General features: G+C 48.6%; 1 protein-coding gene across 1 annotated transcript; it reads right to left on the minus strand.

Moving 5' to 3' along the window:
• Nucleotides 1–12,487: 12,487 nt before the first annotated feature.
• Nucleotides 12,488–17,424, minus strand: TRIL (TLR4 interactor with leucine rich repeats). The gene is made up of 2 exons (XM_083705802.1): nt 13,238–17,424; nt 12,488–13,184 (listed from the first exon to the last, which is right to left on the minus strand). Exon 1 carries the CDS (start codon nt 16,762–16,764, stop codon nt 14,476–14,478), a length of 2,289 nt encoding a protein of 762 aa, XP_083561928.1. The 5' UTR covers nt 16,765–17,424; the 3' UTR covers nt 12,488–13,184; nt 13,238–14,475.
• Nucleotides 17,425–18,489: the final 1,065 nt, after the last annotated feature.

Raw genomic sequence — 18,489 nt, forward strand, 5'->3', positions numbered from 1 at the left:
CAACTCTCTCGACATGTCTCCTGGCAAACATGGGCATGAAATGTTTCTCTGTCATACGGGGCTGAGGAGGGAAACTAAAATACAGACCTACATGCGGTTCTTCCCTTCGGTTCCCTTTATGCTGAATTCCCATTTCTCCAGGGTTATAAATTCTGCTCTGGGTAAAACGCAGAAACTGCTAAAACATTTCGAGAGACAATACCTTTTTATTACAAAAATGAAGTGAGACAGCATGACTATTACCGGGGGGGGGGGGAGGAAGGAGTAGAATTTCCCCCACCTGGCAGATGATCTTCTGAAGTGGAGAGATGTGCAAGCTTAGGCTATTAAACTTTTTAAGGCTAAATGAAATCCAGCTGCTGTGAGCCCGTGGGCCTTTCGGTTTAACGGTTCATAGTACATATTCTTTCAATCCCTCTGTTTTTGTTTTCTTTTAATTGTTGGGGCCTGAGATCATAAACGCCTCAGCATTTCCAATCCGAAAGCATAGCTCTTTGTAATTTGTCCTAATCAACTGCAGTATTAAAAAAAAAAATCCCTGCTCCATAACCCTTTTGTGCCTGCCTTCCCGTCCCCCTCCCTTCCCTTCCTCCCTCCCTAGACAACAGAAAACACCCCTGACAAAAAAATAAAACATCTGGTTTGGATTCAGCATCAAACTGCAGTTAGTTAAAGTGGCAACTATCAACCTAACCTCAAATGGTTTATGTTTGAACATGATTTTTCACGGCAGCCGAACTTTGGAAAATGAAGAAGATTGTTTTAGGAGGTTAATTCGCTTGAAAATGCTCTTTTGGAGGGCTTCTCCTCTTCCTCCTCAGCTCAACTTTGTCACTATTTCATGGCTTCCATGCACAGAAGATTATTATTCACTGAGAGGGTCGAAGTAACCAGATACACACAGGGCAACACAGAGTGAAAGAATCAAACAGTCGTCTGGAAAACACTGAGGAGGACAGTGAATTGGGCAGAAAGAAGGCTGTGTCACACAGCCTATCAACAAGCCATAAAACCATACAAAGGTGGAGACTTAATTTTCAAAATCTGTGAGGAAAATTTTCAAAATGGAGAACTTTCTCAAGGGAGTTAATGACTGTTATGATTACAGAAGTGACTGAAGTCCTTACAGCAGGGTTGGCTAAATTTTTTTGGCCAGAGGGTCACGTTGACAGTCGGACTTCCCTCCGAGGGCCACACGCCAGCAGTGAGCATAGCCAACACACACAGATGCATGTGCAAGTGAGCGCATGCACACTCACCACACATAAAGCACACATATGGACTGCATACAGTGGCACCTTGGGTTACAGACGCTTCAGGTTACAGACTCCGCTAACCCAGAAATAGTACCTCGGGTTAAGAACTTTGCTTCAGGATGAGAACAGAAATTGTGCAGTGGCAGCAGGAGGCCCCATTAGCTAAAGTGGTGCTTCAGGTTAAGAACAGTTTCAGGTTAAGAACGGACCTCCGGAACGAATTAAGTTCTTAATCTGAGGTACCACTGTACTCATACACCAATCCAAATACTAACTCTGCAGGCACAACCACCACACAAACAGCACTTGCCTTCACCACTCACGCAAATACACAGCCCCTACCCATCTCTCAAAGATACACTCTCAAAACCACACACATACACTCCCCATGGCGATGTGGAGGAGACACCATCTCTTGCTCTTCAGAGATTATTCACTGAAGAGCATGGGCAGATTCATTTTCTCCTCCCCCAGTGCTGTTTTGGGAAACCTAGGAAACGACCTACAGACTTAGAGATAGACAAAATCTCTCCATTTCAGTTACTTTGGGCTTCTCATTTTTCCAATCTTAGATTCATTTCTTCACAACAGATGGATTTTTTTTTAAAAAAAAGTCCTTACGGATATCCATCAGTCTTTTGCTATGCATTCCTCCTGAAGTTCTCACTTTGTATGTCATTTTCAGCAATAGCTTTTGCTTGCATATACAGTGGAACCTCGACTTACATCCGCCTCTTCTCACAGACGTTCCAAGTTTACCAAGAGGTAAACACCAGGTTTGCCATGATTTACACATGCACGGAAGTGGCTTCTGCCATCTGAAGCCCACTGCCGCCGAATGCGCACTCACACAATGGCGCCTCTACTAGCGTCCAGTTTTACCCTGCGGACAGGCCTCTAGAACAAATTATTATCATAAGTAGAGGTTGTGCTGTATTGGCACTTTTCACTTGTTTACACGCTTTTGTACACATTGTTTGGTTGGAGGTCTGCATCACATGATCTTGAAGGGTAGCTGCATTTCCATTCACACGTTTCGGGGAGTGAGAATTAGATGGGTTCAAATTAGGTATGGCTTGAACCAAATTTATCTCCCATGAGTACTACAGCCGTTCCATATATGCATCCATACTTTGATTTTGAGGGGATATTGGGAAAGAGGAGATTTCATCATATACATAAAATCACTCACTTGCACGTCATATTTACTAACAAGGATTAGAATTTCCTCTCCGCTGTACAGCTACACTTTAACTACTCACAATTAAAAGTTGAAAGGCAGTAAGTGACAAGCTGTTCCATAATCAGGGCTGGCTCAAGACATTTTGCTGCCTGAGGCAAACCAGCAAATGATGACCGCCACCCAAAGATGGCCAATTTAGTCTGGCACCAGAGGCAGAAAGTGTCACAAATACATAGCTAGAGCTATGCTGCCTTTTTATGGTGCTCTACATCAGCTGCCTGAGGTGGCTGCCTCACTCTGCCTAATGGTAGCGCTGGCCCTGTCCATCATATGTGAGTTTAAGGCATTTAAAATCATAGAATGTTTGACAAAGACTAGTTGAATTGAAGGAGGAGGAAAAAATGGGTGTGGGAGCAAAGTAATGCATGCAAACAGTTCACTATGGAAAGGGATTTCCTTGTTGCAGTAAAACTTGTACTGTGCAGGGAAAAAAGGAATCCACCTCCTGCTCTGGACTGGAGCTCAGACAGAGGAAGAAGAATGATGTCCCTTCTGCAATCTATGCCAAAACAACTGGTTCATGTTGATTTATCCTGAAACCAGAATTCATAAATCCTTTATGCACCTTTGGAAAATGTAATTTTTCCCAAACAGCATTTCAGCCCAGCACCAGATGGTTGCAGTCCTTCCCTCTGCTGTATTATTGCTTTCTCCTTGTGTTCTCCTAAAATACAACGATTGTGAATACTGTACAGTTATGAAAAACACACGCCTTAATGGACCATTGTAGCTATATGGTACATGACACTCCAACTTAAGTGGTAAATAGGTCCTTTTGGTTTAGAACAGTGTTTCCCAAACTTGAATCTCCAGCTGTTTTGGGACTACAACTCCTATCATCCCTAACTAGCAGGACCAGTGGTCAGAGATGATGGCAACTGTAATCCGAAAACAGCTGGAGACCCAAGTTTGGGAAATCCTGGTTTAGAAGAACATCAAAAGATAAGAAGAGCCCAACATCCCATCTGGTCCAGCGTACTGTTCTCACAATGACCTACCAGATACCTATGGGTGAGGAGATAAGAAATAAAGACGAACTGGAACAGAGGAAAAGATGCCCTGATTTGTAATAGAAATGTATCATCCTTTTCCTTTTTTTAAAATGGCAATGTTCTCTTCCAAAAGAGAAATTCCCCTATATATTACATGCACAGTACAGTTGACTCCATTTCTGAAGCAGATGTCCAGGTGTGTCCTTGGAGAGTGCCAAACTGGAGTAATTCTCTTCCCACTCTGTTTTCCCTTTCCCTTGGAGAAAAATAGCATGAAGTTGGAACAACTCGCTCCCATTCTAAAAGCGCTGGAGGTTTCTGTTCTTTACTAGCATTTGTCTTCCACTTCAGGCTTTCTTAGATTCCCATGCTCTTTTGTTTCCAGAATAAAAAAAAAAGGCTATTATGAAGAAGTATCCAGAGGAAAAAATGGGAACTCATTAAATGGAATATCATCGTCAAGTGGTTTCCCACTATATGCATCCAAGACAGAGCCCTACCTCAAATATCACTTCTAGCCAGGACAAAATAAGCAATGATTCAAATTGTATGTGCTTCTTAACTGCGCAAATGTTCATCCGCGGAGATAAAGAGCAGATGTTTCCTTTTGTTAACCTTGTTTTCCATGTGACACATCCAAGGTATAATAAATTCAGCTGAATCAGAGATTAAATCTTTCCAGAGACTAATTAATTCTCAAACAGTGTCACAAATAATGAGGCCGTGTCCTCTGTGACAGAAATGAAACCAAGAACTTATTTGCTTAATCATGTGTACTTTTTCCAATAGTCCAGTGCTTTGCTGTAGCAAATGTGTAGACAACACTTCCAGACTTTCCAAGTGTCTCCATTTTCCAGGGACAGTCCCGGATTTACAGAAGCTATCCTGTTTTCAGATTTGATCCCAGAATGTCCCACTTTTCTTAGGACGTCCCTATTTTCACTGGAGAAATGTTGGAGGGTATGGAGTTATGCAACCCCTGAGCCAAGGAGTTACGTAATGTTTCACATTAATGTTTTATATTTTATTGTGTCTTTAAATGTGTTAGAAGCCACCCAGAGTTGCCCCAGATGGGCAGGGTATAAATAATAAAATTATTATGCAATTATTATTCGTGCAACCTTTGGAAGACATCATCTAATCCAACCCCCTGCAGTGCATGAATCTCAAACTGTGGTTCCCCATCCAATTTGAAACCATATGAGACCCTGCTTAGCTTTGGAAATGGACTAGCAGTTACATTAAAGGTAAAGGGACCCCTGACCATTAGGTCCAGTCGTGACTGACTCTGGGGTTGCTGCGCTCATCTCGCTTTATTGGCCGAGGGAGCCGGCGTACAGCTTCTGGGTCATGTGGCCAGCATGACTAAGCCGTTTCTGGCGAACCAGAGCAGCGCACGGAAATGCCGATTTACCTTCCCACCAGAGCGGTACCTATTTATCTACTTGCACTTTGATGTGCTTTCGAGCTGCTAGGTTGGCAGGAGCAGGGACTGAGCAACGGGAGCTCACCCCGTCGCGGGGATTCAAACCGCCGACCTTCTGATCGGCAAGTCCTAGGCTCTGTGGTTTAACCCACAGCGCCATCTGCATCCCAGCAATTACATTGCTGCACCACTAAAACGCAAATAGCTTTCCCCAAAGAATCCTTGGAAGTGGAGTTTGCCCATCGCATAGTTTGCCCTTAGCAAAGTGCAGCTCTCAGGTTTCTTCCAGGGAAATCATGTGTGTATCCAACCCAACAAGGAGCCATGATGTAGTGACAGTAAAAAGATATCTAGTATAGGCACCTGTCATCTCAGGACAAATCTTCCTGGATTGCAAAGCAAGGCATCAGGGGTGAATGTGGCCCCATTTATTTATATTTTAATGGCTGTTTGAAAAGGAAGAGTTTAATTTGCAATATAAAACAGCTGTGTTTGGCTTCATTTGCCTAATTTGCTTGATAAATATCTCACAAACCCTCATTAGAAATATACAGCTGTCCCTTCACCTTTTCACTCATTCCTTAGTATGTTTACAAGACAGGGTTACAAATTGCTCAGTGTACAACCTGGGCTCACCCTGCTTAGGAAAGCATTTCTGAAGACCCATGCAATGTGGGCGTCAGCAACAAAGAATTCACTCCACAAGAAGTGTCACCTTATGAATCAGAGAGGCTAGTCATCTCTGGAAGCAGCAAGTTAGCAAGGCGCAAGAATGGAATGAACTCTGCAAGAAGCCAGAAAATTCCCTCGAGTTTCACAGTTGCACACAGTATTCAAGATCACAACCTCGTACTGCTGAGTCCACCCAGAATATAGTCATCAATCTATTTCCCCATCCTGTTCCACATTTGCAAGAGAGTGCAATAAAGCATGTTATAAGAGTAGTTAGGGGACGCGGGTGGCGCTGTGGGTTAAACCACAGAGCCTAGGACTTGCCGATCAGAAGGTCTGCGGTTCAAATCCCCGCGACGGGGTGAGCTCCCGTTGCTCAGTCTCAGCTCCTGCCAACCTAGCAGTTCGAAAGCACAAATTGCAAGTAGATAAATAGGTACCGCTCCAGCGGGAAGGTAAACGGCATTTCTGTGTACTGCTCTGGTTTGCCAGAAGCGCCTTAGTCATGCTGGCCACATGACCTGGAAACTGTCCGCGGACAAATGCCGGCTCCCTAGGCCAATAAAGCGAGATGAGCGCTGCAACCCCAAAGTCGGTCGTGACTGGACCTAATGGTCAGGGGTCCCTTTACCTTTATCTTTTTAAGAGTAGTTAAGAGTCTGGGCTATAAACCTGTAAGACCCAGGTCAAAACGTAACATTGGCCAAACACTTGCTGGGGGATTGATCAATTTAAAGTATTCCTCGACTGCCCTCTATCCAAAAGAATTCCAGCGTGGTGTATGTTGTGTATGAACAAAACTATTAAGGCCAGTTGCAAATATGAGGAATTAACAGCAAAAAAACTTTAGAACCATAATGCAGACTAAACATAATTTAAAATGCCTGGGAAAATAAAAATATTTTAACAAGGTGTTGAAAAGACTGTAATGTTGGCACCAGTTGCACATCCCAGACTCTGGATGCTACCACAGAAAAGCCTTATCTTCATTCAGTTATTGTCTATTGACCGCAATTCCCTTTCCTAAAGTACGCATGGAAGTCCTTTTGGTGTTTTGTTTGTTTGAACCTGGGGGCTTTCGGGAGCCAAGGAAGGCTAGGATTCAGGAAACTTTCCACACATATACACACTTCTGACACCAGGTAGAGAGCGTTGTGGGTTAAACCACAGGGCCTAGGACTTGCTGATCAGAAGGTCAGCGGTTTGAATCCCCGTGATGGAGTGAGCTCCCATTGCTCGGTCCCTGCTCCTGCCAACCTAGCAGTTCGAAAGCACGTCAAAGTGCAAGTAGATAGATAGGTACCGCTCCGGCGGGAAGGTAAATGGCGTTTCCGTGCGCTGCTCTGGTTCGCCAGAAACGGCTTAGTCATGCTGGCCACATGACCCGGAAGCTGTACGCCGGCTCCCTCGGCCAATAAAGCGAGATGAGCGCCGCAACCCCAGAGTTGGTCACGACTGGAACTAATGGTCAGGGGTCCCTTTACCTTTACACTCACTTTCAGAGAGAACCTGCTTCTGAATACCAGTTTCTGAAAACTGCAGGAGGGGTGAGTGCTGTTGTGCTCAGGTCCTACTTTGGGGATCCCCATTGGCATCTGGTTGGTCACTGTGAGAACAGGATGCTGGACTCGATGGGCCTTTGGTGTGACCCAGCAAGCTCTTGTGATGTTCTTACGTTTTGAGTCCTCCAAACCCTGGAGGTGATGCTGTCTGCTACCACATATGTTCCTCCTGGTGGTTGGACTGGTCATGGTGCCTGTTTGGTTAGTGCTGTGTAGTTCTTTCCTACTCGGAAAATGCCAGAGAGCAGAAAGGAAACATCATTTCATGGCGTCCTCATGAAACCTCAGGCTAAGCACAGAACCAGAATGTAACACTTCCTGTCCTCACCGGGGTGTCTTATTGGTAGAAAGGATCCAGGAAGCAATGGAGAAAGAGAACCCAACATGAGTGGGGAGTAGGAATTGTTTCAGGACTGCGTGGAGTGAACATGTCTCTTCCACTAACAACACCCTCCGAGGGCCTGAAATCATACACTTCAACTTCACAGAACCTTTTACCACCCTAAGGTGGTAAAGTTGGGGAGGTAGGAGTCCTTTTCCAGGTCAGCCCTAAAGACTTGCAAGATATATTGTAATGGTAAGTTTGCCAAGAATAAAATGGCAGGGATTGTGCAACGGGTGAACCTTAACAATTCTACATCGAAGTGCTTTTAGAAAGATTATGGATTAGCATGTCCACTCCAGCCATGAGCACACATTTAAAGAGCACTCCCAGAATTAGCATTTTAATAAACTGAGACCGTGTATTTATTGACTGCGAGCATGAAAGACAAGTTGAAGGGCATTATGAGAACTGGTTCGCATTAATACCCCAAGTGGGGTCTGCAACCAAATGTTGCAGTACGAGCGTCAGCTAGTCATGCCTTCATGCAACAGGAGCTCACCCCATCGCAGGGATTCGAACCGCCAACCTTCTGATCAGCAAGCCCTAGGCTCAGTGGTTTAGACCACAGTGCCACCTGTGCCCCCACAGCGCCACACGCTGATAAATAGATATTATTATTCTGCTTGTCCAAACCTTGCAGTTTCAGAAAGCCTACTGACAGCTCCCTCTTGGACAGGATCATTTTGGATGCATAAGCAGTACTCATCACCGCTGAACAGCAGAAGTAAAGGGAATGGGGCTCTTATCTCTTCACTGTGTAAGCATGCTGCAAAAAACACTTCAGCATTAATGCTAATACTGCATAGCGTTTTATGTCATTTGGGCCTAGTGAACGCTGCCTCCTGGAAGCCCTGTCAGAATGATGGCTGTTCTTTCCAGTGGCCGATTCCCACATTACACGGACGGAATGGAATTCTGTGTGTCGCACACATCTGTTGTGAGCCTGAGCTCATTGCTATGCACATAGCAGGGGCTTCAGACTTTCCCAGTTTGCCAAAAAAACGGCCTCCCTCTCCACTGACATTCCGTTCTCTCCCCATTTCCCATTGCGAATTCGCAGCAGTGGCGGCATCTACTGTTTTAGTGCCGTCAATATAAGGCCTTGTTTACTGCTATGCAGTGCTTATAATTCCACAACATCCTGTCAATTAGCAGGGGGGGAAATGACTTCTCTCTCTCTCTCTCTCTCTCTCTCTCTCTCTCTCTCTCTCTCTCTCACACACACACACACACACACACACACACACACACACACCAAAGTCCTAACTTCCTAATGGATACATCTGAAGGAGAGACGCCTCTCTGCAATGCCTTTGTGGGTCACATAGCACATCACCTAGATGAGTTTGGTAACAAAGCGTGTTTTTACACATGAGGGCTTATTAAACCCATTGGTACTTAAATCAGTCTTGTAATGCAGGTGTGAAACCTACATTGGCTAGAGCGTACATTTTCAGATAGATTTTATGGTGGCAATGTTCAGAGGAGCTTACTTCTATCATCTAACGATCTATCTATTTATTGGTATACATTGTTCTCCCTTGCCACATTTAATCCCAACAACCCTTGGAGGTAGGTTAGGCTGAAAGGCAGTGACTGGCCCATGGACACCCCAGTGAGTTTCAAAGCTACGGGGGGATTTGAACCCTGGTCTCCCAGGTCCCAGACTGACATTCTAACCACTACGCCACACTGGCTGTTCAGAAAGTGTGCCCAGGAACGCAACCTTAAATTCTCTTCTGCTCTCTGGACATATTAACAATATTCAGATGTAGAGCTAAGGATACGGAGACGGCTAAGGCTGCAATCCTTACCATATCTTTTCAGCTGTGGATCCCACTGGATTCAATGGGGTTTACTGCCAAAGTAAGTGGGTTCAGGATTGCAGGGTCAATTGGGCTTTTAGTGTAACGTGAGAAAAACAACCAGCGTAGGATTATACTGGATCATAAGACTGTACCTTCTAGCTAGGTATCGTGTGCCCAGAGGGGAAACAACTCTCAAACATAATAATAATAATAATAATAATAATAATAATAATAATAATAATAATAATAATATAATATTTGGCTGGGTTTCCCCAGCCACTCTGGGCGGCTCCCAACAGAATATTAAACAGAATAAAATTTCAAACATTAAAAACTTCCCTAAACAGAGCTGCCTTCAGATGTCTTCTATAGGTCAGATAGTTGTTTATTTCCTTGACATCTGGTGGAAGGGTGTTCCACAAAGCGGGCGCCACCACCGAGAAGGCCCTCTGCCTGGTTCCCTGTAACCTCACTTCTCACAGGGAGGGAACTGCCAGAAGGCCCTCGGAGCTGGACCTCAGGCAGGAGTCTCTCCCAGCCCTACCTGGAATACAGGATTCCTGGATTTGAGGGGGTTGGACTTAGATGAACCTTAGGACCCCGGTCCAACTCTGCAATTCTAAGATTCTATGTCAGGAACTGAAGCTGGGACATTCTGCATGCAAGGCAGATGCTCTACCCCCCCCCCCTCCTTCCTGGAACGGAAAAATCTAGAACAAGCAAGGGAAAACATGGTGATGTCATTAGCACTTGACTCTTCTCCTTACTTATCAGGCATACACTTATCAAGCAAATGTTAAAGAATATGGAATATCAAAGAATAAAAGGATCGCAGATTTAAGAATCAATCAGTCTGTAAAGAAATCTAATCAGTGTTTTCCCAGGCTGCACTCAAAAGGAATATTTGTGTCAGAAGTAAAACAGCATTGTTCTGACATCGCATGAAGACTTTCTCTGTAACAGTTTAATTCCCTCGTAAAAGTAATATCCACAGGCATCGTTCATTAAGAGGGCCCCCTGCCCAGGTCCGACTAAAATAAATGGGATTGCACAACAGGGCAAAAGTGACAGATTTCCCATTTCCTTCTGCACCAAGATAACTACTCAGTGGTTTATGACCCAAATTGAGAACTATCATTTGAAGGCATCGCAGCTCAACCAGCTGAGGAATTTTTTTAATCACTGAGAAACACAGACATAATATAGAGATTTTATGTGAAAATATGTTTAAAATTTGTCAAAAGCAAATGTTAGTCCAAAGAGGGGGGGAACCATCTTCCAAAAGGCACAGATGGGTAATAACTTTATTAAGGTAAAGGGACCCCTGACTGTTAGGTCGTCGTGGACGACTCTGGGGTTGTGGTGCTCATCTCACTTTACTGGCTGAGGAAGCTGGCATACAGCTTCCGGGTCATGTGGCCAGCATGACTAAGCTGCTTCTGGTGAAACCAGAGCAGCGCACGGAAACGCCATTTACCTTCCCGCCGGAGCGGTACCTATTTATCTACTTGCACTTTGACGTGCTTTTGAACTGCTAGGTTGGTAGGAGCAGGGACTGAGCAACGAGAGCTCACCCCACCGCGGGGATTCGAACCACTGACCTTCGGATCAGCAAGCCCAAGAGGCGCTGTGGTTTAGACCACAGCACCACCCACATCGCCTAGTAACTGTATTTGGACCAACCAAAATACAGTGGTACGTTGGGTTACAGACGCTTCAGGTTACAGATGCTTCAGGTTACAGACTCCACTAACCCAGAAATAGTACCTTGGGTTAAGAACTTTGCTTCAGGGTGAGAACAGAAATCGTGTGGTGGCGGCACAGCAACAGCAGGAGGCCCCATTAGCTAAAGTGGTACCTCAGGTTAAGAACAGTTTCAGGGTAAGAACGGACCTCCAGAACAAATTAAGTTCTTAACCCAAGGTACCACTGTATCACAAAATTGCGGCAAACGTCTGATTTCTTCCAAACTCTTCAACAGGCAAGTTATTACACAGAAGAGAGCAAGATGAGGATTAAAAAAAAAAAAAAAAGCAATGGCAACTCCTCATTTCTGAAAAATGTAAAGTCTGACTTGTCATCATAACTTTATTATCAGGAAACATTGAAGACAACAATATTTATATAGAATTTTTAAAATAGCTGATAAATTAGTAGAGGTGGGAGAAAAGATCAATCACATGAAATGTCTTAACTTTAATTGCTCAGAATTTGGGAGCAAGCATTGTTTCTTTCGGGATGTGGGTGGCGCTGTGGGTTAAACCACAGAGCCTAGGACTTGCCGATCAGGTTGGTGGTTCGAATCCCCGCAACGGGGTGAGCTCCCGTTGCTCAGTCCCTGCTCCTGCCCACCTAGCAGTTTGAAAACACATCTAAGTGCAAGTAGATAAATAGGTACCGCTCGGCGGGAAGGTAAACGGCGTTTCTGTGCGCTGCTCTGGTTCGCCATGCTTAGTCATGCTGGCCACATGACCCGGAAGCTGTACGCTGGCTCCCTTGGCCAATAAAGCGAGATGAGCGCCACAACCCCAGAGTCAGCCACGACTGGACCTAATGGTCAGGGGTCCCTTTACCTTATTGTTTCTTTACCCCAGAATTCTAGGTGTGTAACCTGATACCTGTAGCACATGAGAGGGATTTATTCTGTCTGCAGTCTCCATCTTAGAGCTGAGGCTACAAGCTGATCTCATGGCTACAACACCCAGGCTAATTTTTGTACCTCAAGTCAGGCCCCCATTTCCTCCACCCCTTCGTTTGCCTAATGAGGAGTCCTGGAGAACTCCAAAGCTTGCTGCCATTATTTTTGTTAGTGCTAATGAAAAGTTGCCCAACTAGATAAAACTTCTAGTGAGAGTCACATTAGGGAGGAAAATGCTGAAGAGCAATTTATTTATGACCCATTGAACTGCCTGAATTTCTTTCTTTTTTCCCTTAAAAATGAAAGTTGAAAACTGGTATACTGTAGTACAGTTTCAGATGTCTGAACTATGTCGAGTGTTATTTTTCAGAGGTCAAACATTCATTCACCCATGTTACCTATTTACCAATTAGATTCCTTCAGATCCACTCTTCATTACAAATCTCTGCATTTCACTCCCTAGCAATAGTCGCAGCAACTTGTACAAGAAAAACATGCTAAGCTGTAGAAGTACCAAAAAGTATTTATTCAAGACCATTGTAAAAATAACCCATTCTAAACAAATCATAACAAACTCGGGTTAGTTTTCCCCTAGTGGTATCGGCAATTTAGCCTAGCAAAACCAACATGTTTGCATACTTTATATATAAACACACATTAAATCAGCTCACGTTGATTTGAGCTAATTAAAAAAAGGCTCTGGCTATTTTTATTTTTTTAAAAAGCACCGTTCTAGTTTATTCCAATTACTTGCATGTTAAGGTTTGTCTCCAAGGCACCACTTGTGGGGGGGAAAGGGTCTGAGTCAAAGACTAGGGCTCAAAACGTTGACTAGAGTTAAAAGTCTAGTGTTCAAGTTTGGACACCTATGAACAACAATCCCCATGTCATAGCAGTAATCTGCCTTCACATTACTCAAAACGGAAGCAAGCCTGGCTCATCTTCAATAGAGGCTGGTGCAAAGATCAAGGAGGTCAGTGTCTGAAACGTCACTGATTCAAACGGTCTGCAAATCAAGCACTGTACGGACTTAGGGATGGGTTAGACATTTCCCTGGCATGTGTGTGCTTGCAACAAGTGCATGGCAGTGCCAGCGTATACCCAGCAGTGGCAGAAGCACCATGCGTAGGCTCTGTCCATTTAGGTGGTGTAAACGGAGCTGGCGCAACTCCTCCATAAGGAAAGGTTACAAATGCTTCAACCTTTTCATTTTTTTTATTTTTTAATAATATTTTATTAAATCAAATGCTTCAACCTTTTCAGTTTGGAGAAAGGGTGAGGTGGGATATGGCAGAAGAAAATAAGAAGTATCCACCACATGGAGAAAGCAGGTAGGAGGCTTTCCTCCGTGTCATTAACGTGAGAACATGGGAACATCCAACGAAGCTGAAGGGTGTGAGATGAGGGCAGACAAAAGGAAGCTCTTCTTCGAGCAGCGCATAAACTATGGAACTCCCTGCCACAAGATGTACAGGTGGCCGCCAGCAAAAACTGGGGATTAAACAAATTCAATGAAAAGTAAGGCTATAAAGTTTGGAGACGTAGCATGCCTCTAAATCAAGAATTTCCCAAACTTGAGTTGCCTTGGACTACAATTCCCATCATCCCTGACCACTGGTCCTGCTAGTGAGGGATGATGGGAGGTGTAGTCCAAAAACAGCTGGAGACCCAAGTTTAGGAAACCCCGCTCTAAATACTAATTCGAGTAGGCAAACAGAAGACTGCTGTTGTGTTCATGCCACACTGAACAAGCATTTGGTTTAACCATTCTAGTGGGTAAGGGGGATTTAAGCTGTATGCAGAGTTCTCATATGTAAGACAGTTCATATGCGGAAGTAACAGAACCCTAGTCCTGTGAAAGAGGAGACCTGGGATTTGCATTAAGTGATGTACCTGGCACGTAAAATGGTGCAAATACGGAGCAACTATAAGGCACACAATCCACCTGAGCTCTGAACACTTGTATAGGGTTACATTCTCCATCTTCTGTTTCATTCCTAGTATCTCTGTTCATTTCGTGGCCAACAGTAATTAGGATTAGCTAAAGAATTATATCCACAGGTTAGGGACGATTACAGAATAGTTATTTAGAAAACAACAATAGACCATCTCAGTGTGGAAACTGATGATTGGATAACCATAGAACCCACATCACCAAGTTGATAGTTGCCCATGAAGAGGAATCAGTGCCCCTTCAGCTACAGTATAGTGGTAATTTCAAGAGAACAGTGGTAGAATCCCGCTTTAACTAGGGTTGGTCCCCAAATGAGAAACAAGCAACCCCTTTGCTGCTACTGTTTTTCCAGCATACCCTATCCTAGAACCATCCAACATTCGTCTGATGAGCCGCCATTTTTGCACAGCAGAAGGCCTAAGTACACCCAACCAAAGGCTGCCATTCCCAGCAGACCTTGCCAAATCTCAAGGCTGGGCACTTGACTCCGGCATAACAGGGCAGCGACGGAAGCCGCAGCTTTTGTTCCGTCCGTGCCTCTAGTCTGCAAACCTCTGCAGCAGGTGATCCTCTCCACGCCGGGCGCTACTGTTCCCTCCGGCGCCACTGTCGATGAAGCGCTCGCACGGGAACTCAATGAGGTCAGCCTCGCTTAAGGCACAGACCGCACTTCGGGGCGGGCGGTGGGACTGGAAGCCGGAAAAGTCGGCGGAGACGCCCGTCCCCATGGAGCGCAGGGGCCGGCGGGTCGAATACATCTGCCGGACGTGCACGGGCGACGCTGCCTTCCGCCGCCGGCACCCCAGCACCTTCTTCCGCACCAGGCGGGAAGCCCAGGCCGCCAGGGCCAGGAAGAGCAGCAACGCATTGACCGCCAGCAGCACCAGGGTGAGGAGTTGGTGGTCCAGGTTTGGGGATCTGCCCGCCACGGCGGCGGAAGCGCCCGCACCTTCTTCGGGCAGGGTGACCAGCCCCGCGCAATGGTCCCTCGGCGCCACCGGGCAGACGCGGCCCCCGATCACGCCCTCCACGCAGACCAGGTAAGGGGTGTCGGGGCGCAGCTCCTGCAGGGTAGCCACAGGCTCGCTCCACTCGGGGAGGTAAACAAACCGCTGGAACTTGGTGGCGGCCCCGAAGCGGTCAAAGAGGACTCTGAAGCGCACGGGGCCAAGCAGGCGGGGGCTGCGGTGCGGGCGGACCCCCCAGCGCACCGTCACCGTGCCAGAGCCGACCGCCTCCACCGACAGGTTGTAGAGGAACAGCTTGTTGAAATCACAGGGGTCGGTGACCAGCGGAGGGATGCCGGACGAGACTGAGTGGTATTTGCCTGCCCGCCTGGGCCAAGCAGCTCCAGGTAGGGAAGGTGGCCTGGTGTTGAGGTGCAAGCCGGGCGTTGAGGTTGTGGGGCCCGTCTCAGCTGCCCAGCTCTCTCTCCCGGACGCCAAGATCTTCTGAGAGCCCAGCAGCTGCATGGTTGAGGCAGAGGGCAAGGAGCCGACCTTCTCCTGCACTAGGCCTAGGCCCGAGCTGCTGTTGCCCCTAGCAAGCGGGGCAGGAGAGGAGGCCACCACGCTGGGGCAAGAAGAGCCGTTGAGAGCTGTCGAGAGCTGGGAGTCCTCCAGGTAATCGAGGTATTTCCCTGCCAGGGCCCGTGGCTGCCGGCACTGCACAAACACTGTGAGGAGCCGGCCCTGCGCATGCCAGGAGCCCAGCCAGTGCTTCAGGCCTCGCAGGCGGCAGTCGCAGCTCCAGGGATTTCCATCCAGCTCCAAGCGGTAGAGCGCGGGGCTGGAGGCAAAGAGGTCACCGGGCACCGTAGTCAAGGCGTTGTCCTGCAAGCTGAGCTCCCGCAGCTTGTGCAGCTGAGCGAAGGCACCCGGCGGGAGAGCGGCCAGGGCGTTGTGGCTCAGGTCCAGCACCTCCAGGTTGCGCAGCGGCTGCAGCAGCGGCGCAGGCAGCTGGCTCAGAACGTTCCCATCCAACCGCAGCTCCTTGAGGGCCCCCAGGCCGGCGAAGGCTTCCGGCGCCAACCAAGCCAGGCGGTTGCCGCTCAAGGACAGCTTGGCCAAGTTGGGCAGGTGTTGGAAGAGTCCTTTCCCCAGCTGCTGCAGGCTGTTGCCCGAGAGGAGGAGGGTGCTGAGCAAACGCATGGGCCGGAAGATGTCGGGGTGGCGCAGCAGGCTCTGCTGGTTCCCCGACAGGTCCAGGAAGCGCAGCTTCCCCAGGCCGGCAAAGGCGTTGCGACTCAGCCAGCGGATGCGGTTGGCTTCCAGGTGCAAATAGAGCAGGTTGGACATCCCCGAGAACGTGGCGTCTCCCAGCGAGCCCAAGGCGTTGCCGTCCAGCCGCAGCTTGACCAGGCTGCCCAGCCCGGCGAAGGAAGCGGCGCTCAGGGAGCTAATCTCGTTGGCATTGGCGTAGAGGATGCGCAGCTTGGCCAGGGGGCGCAGGGTGCCGGGCGCCAGGGCCGTCAGGAGGTTGTTCCCCAGGTAGAGCTCCTCCAGGCGCGCCAGGCGCTCGAAGGCCTTCGGGTGGAGCGCGCGGATGCGGTTGTACTGCAAGTCGAGGCGCTGCAGCGCCGCCAGGCGGTGGAAGTCGAAAGCGGAGATGTTGGCGATGAAGTTGCCGCCCAGGCTGTAGGTGAGGATGTCCTGCGGCTCGACGGCTTTGGGCACGGCCCGCAGCCCCCGGTTGGTGCACAGGACGTGCTGCTGCTGCTGGCAGTCGCATGGCTCCGGGCACACGGGCTGCGCGGCGGGAGGCAGCAGAGCCAAGGAGCAGCAGAGGAGGAGGAGCGGCATCAGACGGCGCGGGCGCGGCGGCTCCATCCCGCGAGGGCGGGCGGCGAGCGGCAGCTTCCCCCGATCCCTCGGCGTCTCTCCCGCATCCCACCCTCTCCTCTCTCCCGCTTGCTCTCTCTTGCGCGGCGGCTGCCGGCCGGGCTCCTCCTCTGGCGTCGGGGGCGCGCCTCTCGAACCCGCTGCCGAGGAGGGGACGGAGAGACCCCCTTCGCCAAGTCAACCGACGGCTTCCCGCCGCTGGAGACGGCGATTGCCACTTCCCTGCAGCCGCCGCCGCCGCGCAGGGTTAGGCGGGAGAGAGCCGTCGGCGGCGCTGCGTCTCCCGGCGAGCTTCCTGCCGCTGCCGCTGCCTGGGCTGCTCTGCGGCCGGGGACAGACAAGCGGAGGAGCGGAAACTCGCACTTCCCACCCTTGGCCCTCGGGGACGCGCGGGAAGAGCGGCTGCAAAGGGGGGGGGTGAGGAGGTGGAGGGGAGGACAGAAGGAGGGAGGCCGTCGGACCAGGGCAGCGCGCCGGAGTCAGTGTTTGCATGCAGAAGGCGAGGGGAAGGGGGGTGCCGAGGCGCAGCCAAGCAGCAGCAGCAGGAGGAGGGGGTGCAAAGTGGGGGGGGGCTCGGGAGGAGAAACTTGGCCGTCTGGGCAGGAGGGGAAGCGAGATCGGAGCACGTGGGCTGCAGATAAAGCGCTGGATGGTTTCAATTTGCGCAGCTTGCCAGCCAAATCCCTCCCACTCGCCCCTTCTCTGCACGGAGCAGCGGCCTGCCAAGAGCAATAGTCACGGTTTACCGCAGATTAGGGCCTATTGACACCGACGGCTGAATCGCCTTGCTGCTGCGCTCCACCCGCCGCAGCACCTCTCGGGCTGGAAGGTAAAACGAAACGGGTCTTCTGTGAAAAGAGGAGAGGGCTTGCTGGGATTTGCAGCCGCCACAGTATATCTGGAGCAAAAGGGATCGCTTTGCAGAGCCAGTACGATGAGCCCTCCACATGTGGCTGCGCTACAGCTCCCATCAGATCCAGCTGGCGTGACCAATGGACAAGGATGAGGGAGATGTAGTCCCAGATCATATGGAGGGCCGTAGGCTCCCCCTCCCCTGGGTATGGGATGTCAGATCAGGATGAGGCATCCCCACCTCCAAGTCCATCTACAGAAGCTGCAAGGATGGGCAGATGAGTTTTTCTTCAATACAGGGGGTGGGTTGGCATCTTCCAGTACACCTGAGACCAGCAAGCAAGGCACACGCAGCTACTGGAGATGCTCAGGAGAAAAAGCCAGGCAGCTGCCTAGTCTCTGCCTCCTGAGGCAGTTGGCTCCTGTCTTCCTAATGGTAGGGCTGGCCCTGGAATCAGCCTAACCTACCTCACAGAGGATCTCCAATTACCCAAACTGAGCTGTGATGTAATGATCTGGATACCAAACAGTGCACCCAAGAGCTCGTGAATCTCATGTCTCCAAACAAAATAAATGGTTTATCCATTGACCACATGGCACACTTGTTTAAAATAACAGAATTCTAAATCTGTAGACACAGCACTGGCCTTCCTAACTGCTATGATATAAAGCTCTCTTTTTTTCCCCCCTTCTGGTGCCTGGTATATATTGTTACATTCCTATGTATGGGAATGTTAAGGAAGATAGGAGAGGATAGATTGTTTTGATATTATCCCTCGTCACTCACGCTAGTGAGAAAACAGCAGAGCACGTTTCCTTTGCAACTTATTGGAAGCAAGTTGATGGTTCGTCAGAATCCTT

Source organism: Podarcis gaigeae, assembly GCF_964106915.1.
Source record: "Podarcis gaigeae genome assembly, chromosome: 12".
Lineage (NCBI taxonomy): Eukaryota > Metazoa > Chordata > Lepidosauria > Squamata > Lacertidae > Podarcis > Podarcis gaigeae.

What these genes read in the sequence shown, in the direction of transcription:
- TRIL (XM_083705802.1), bottom strand. Translation starts at nt 16,764, where the DNA reads ATGGAGCCGCCGCGCCCGCGCCGTCTGATGCCGCTCCTCCTCCTCTGC.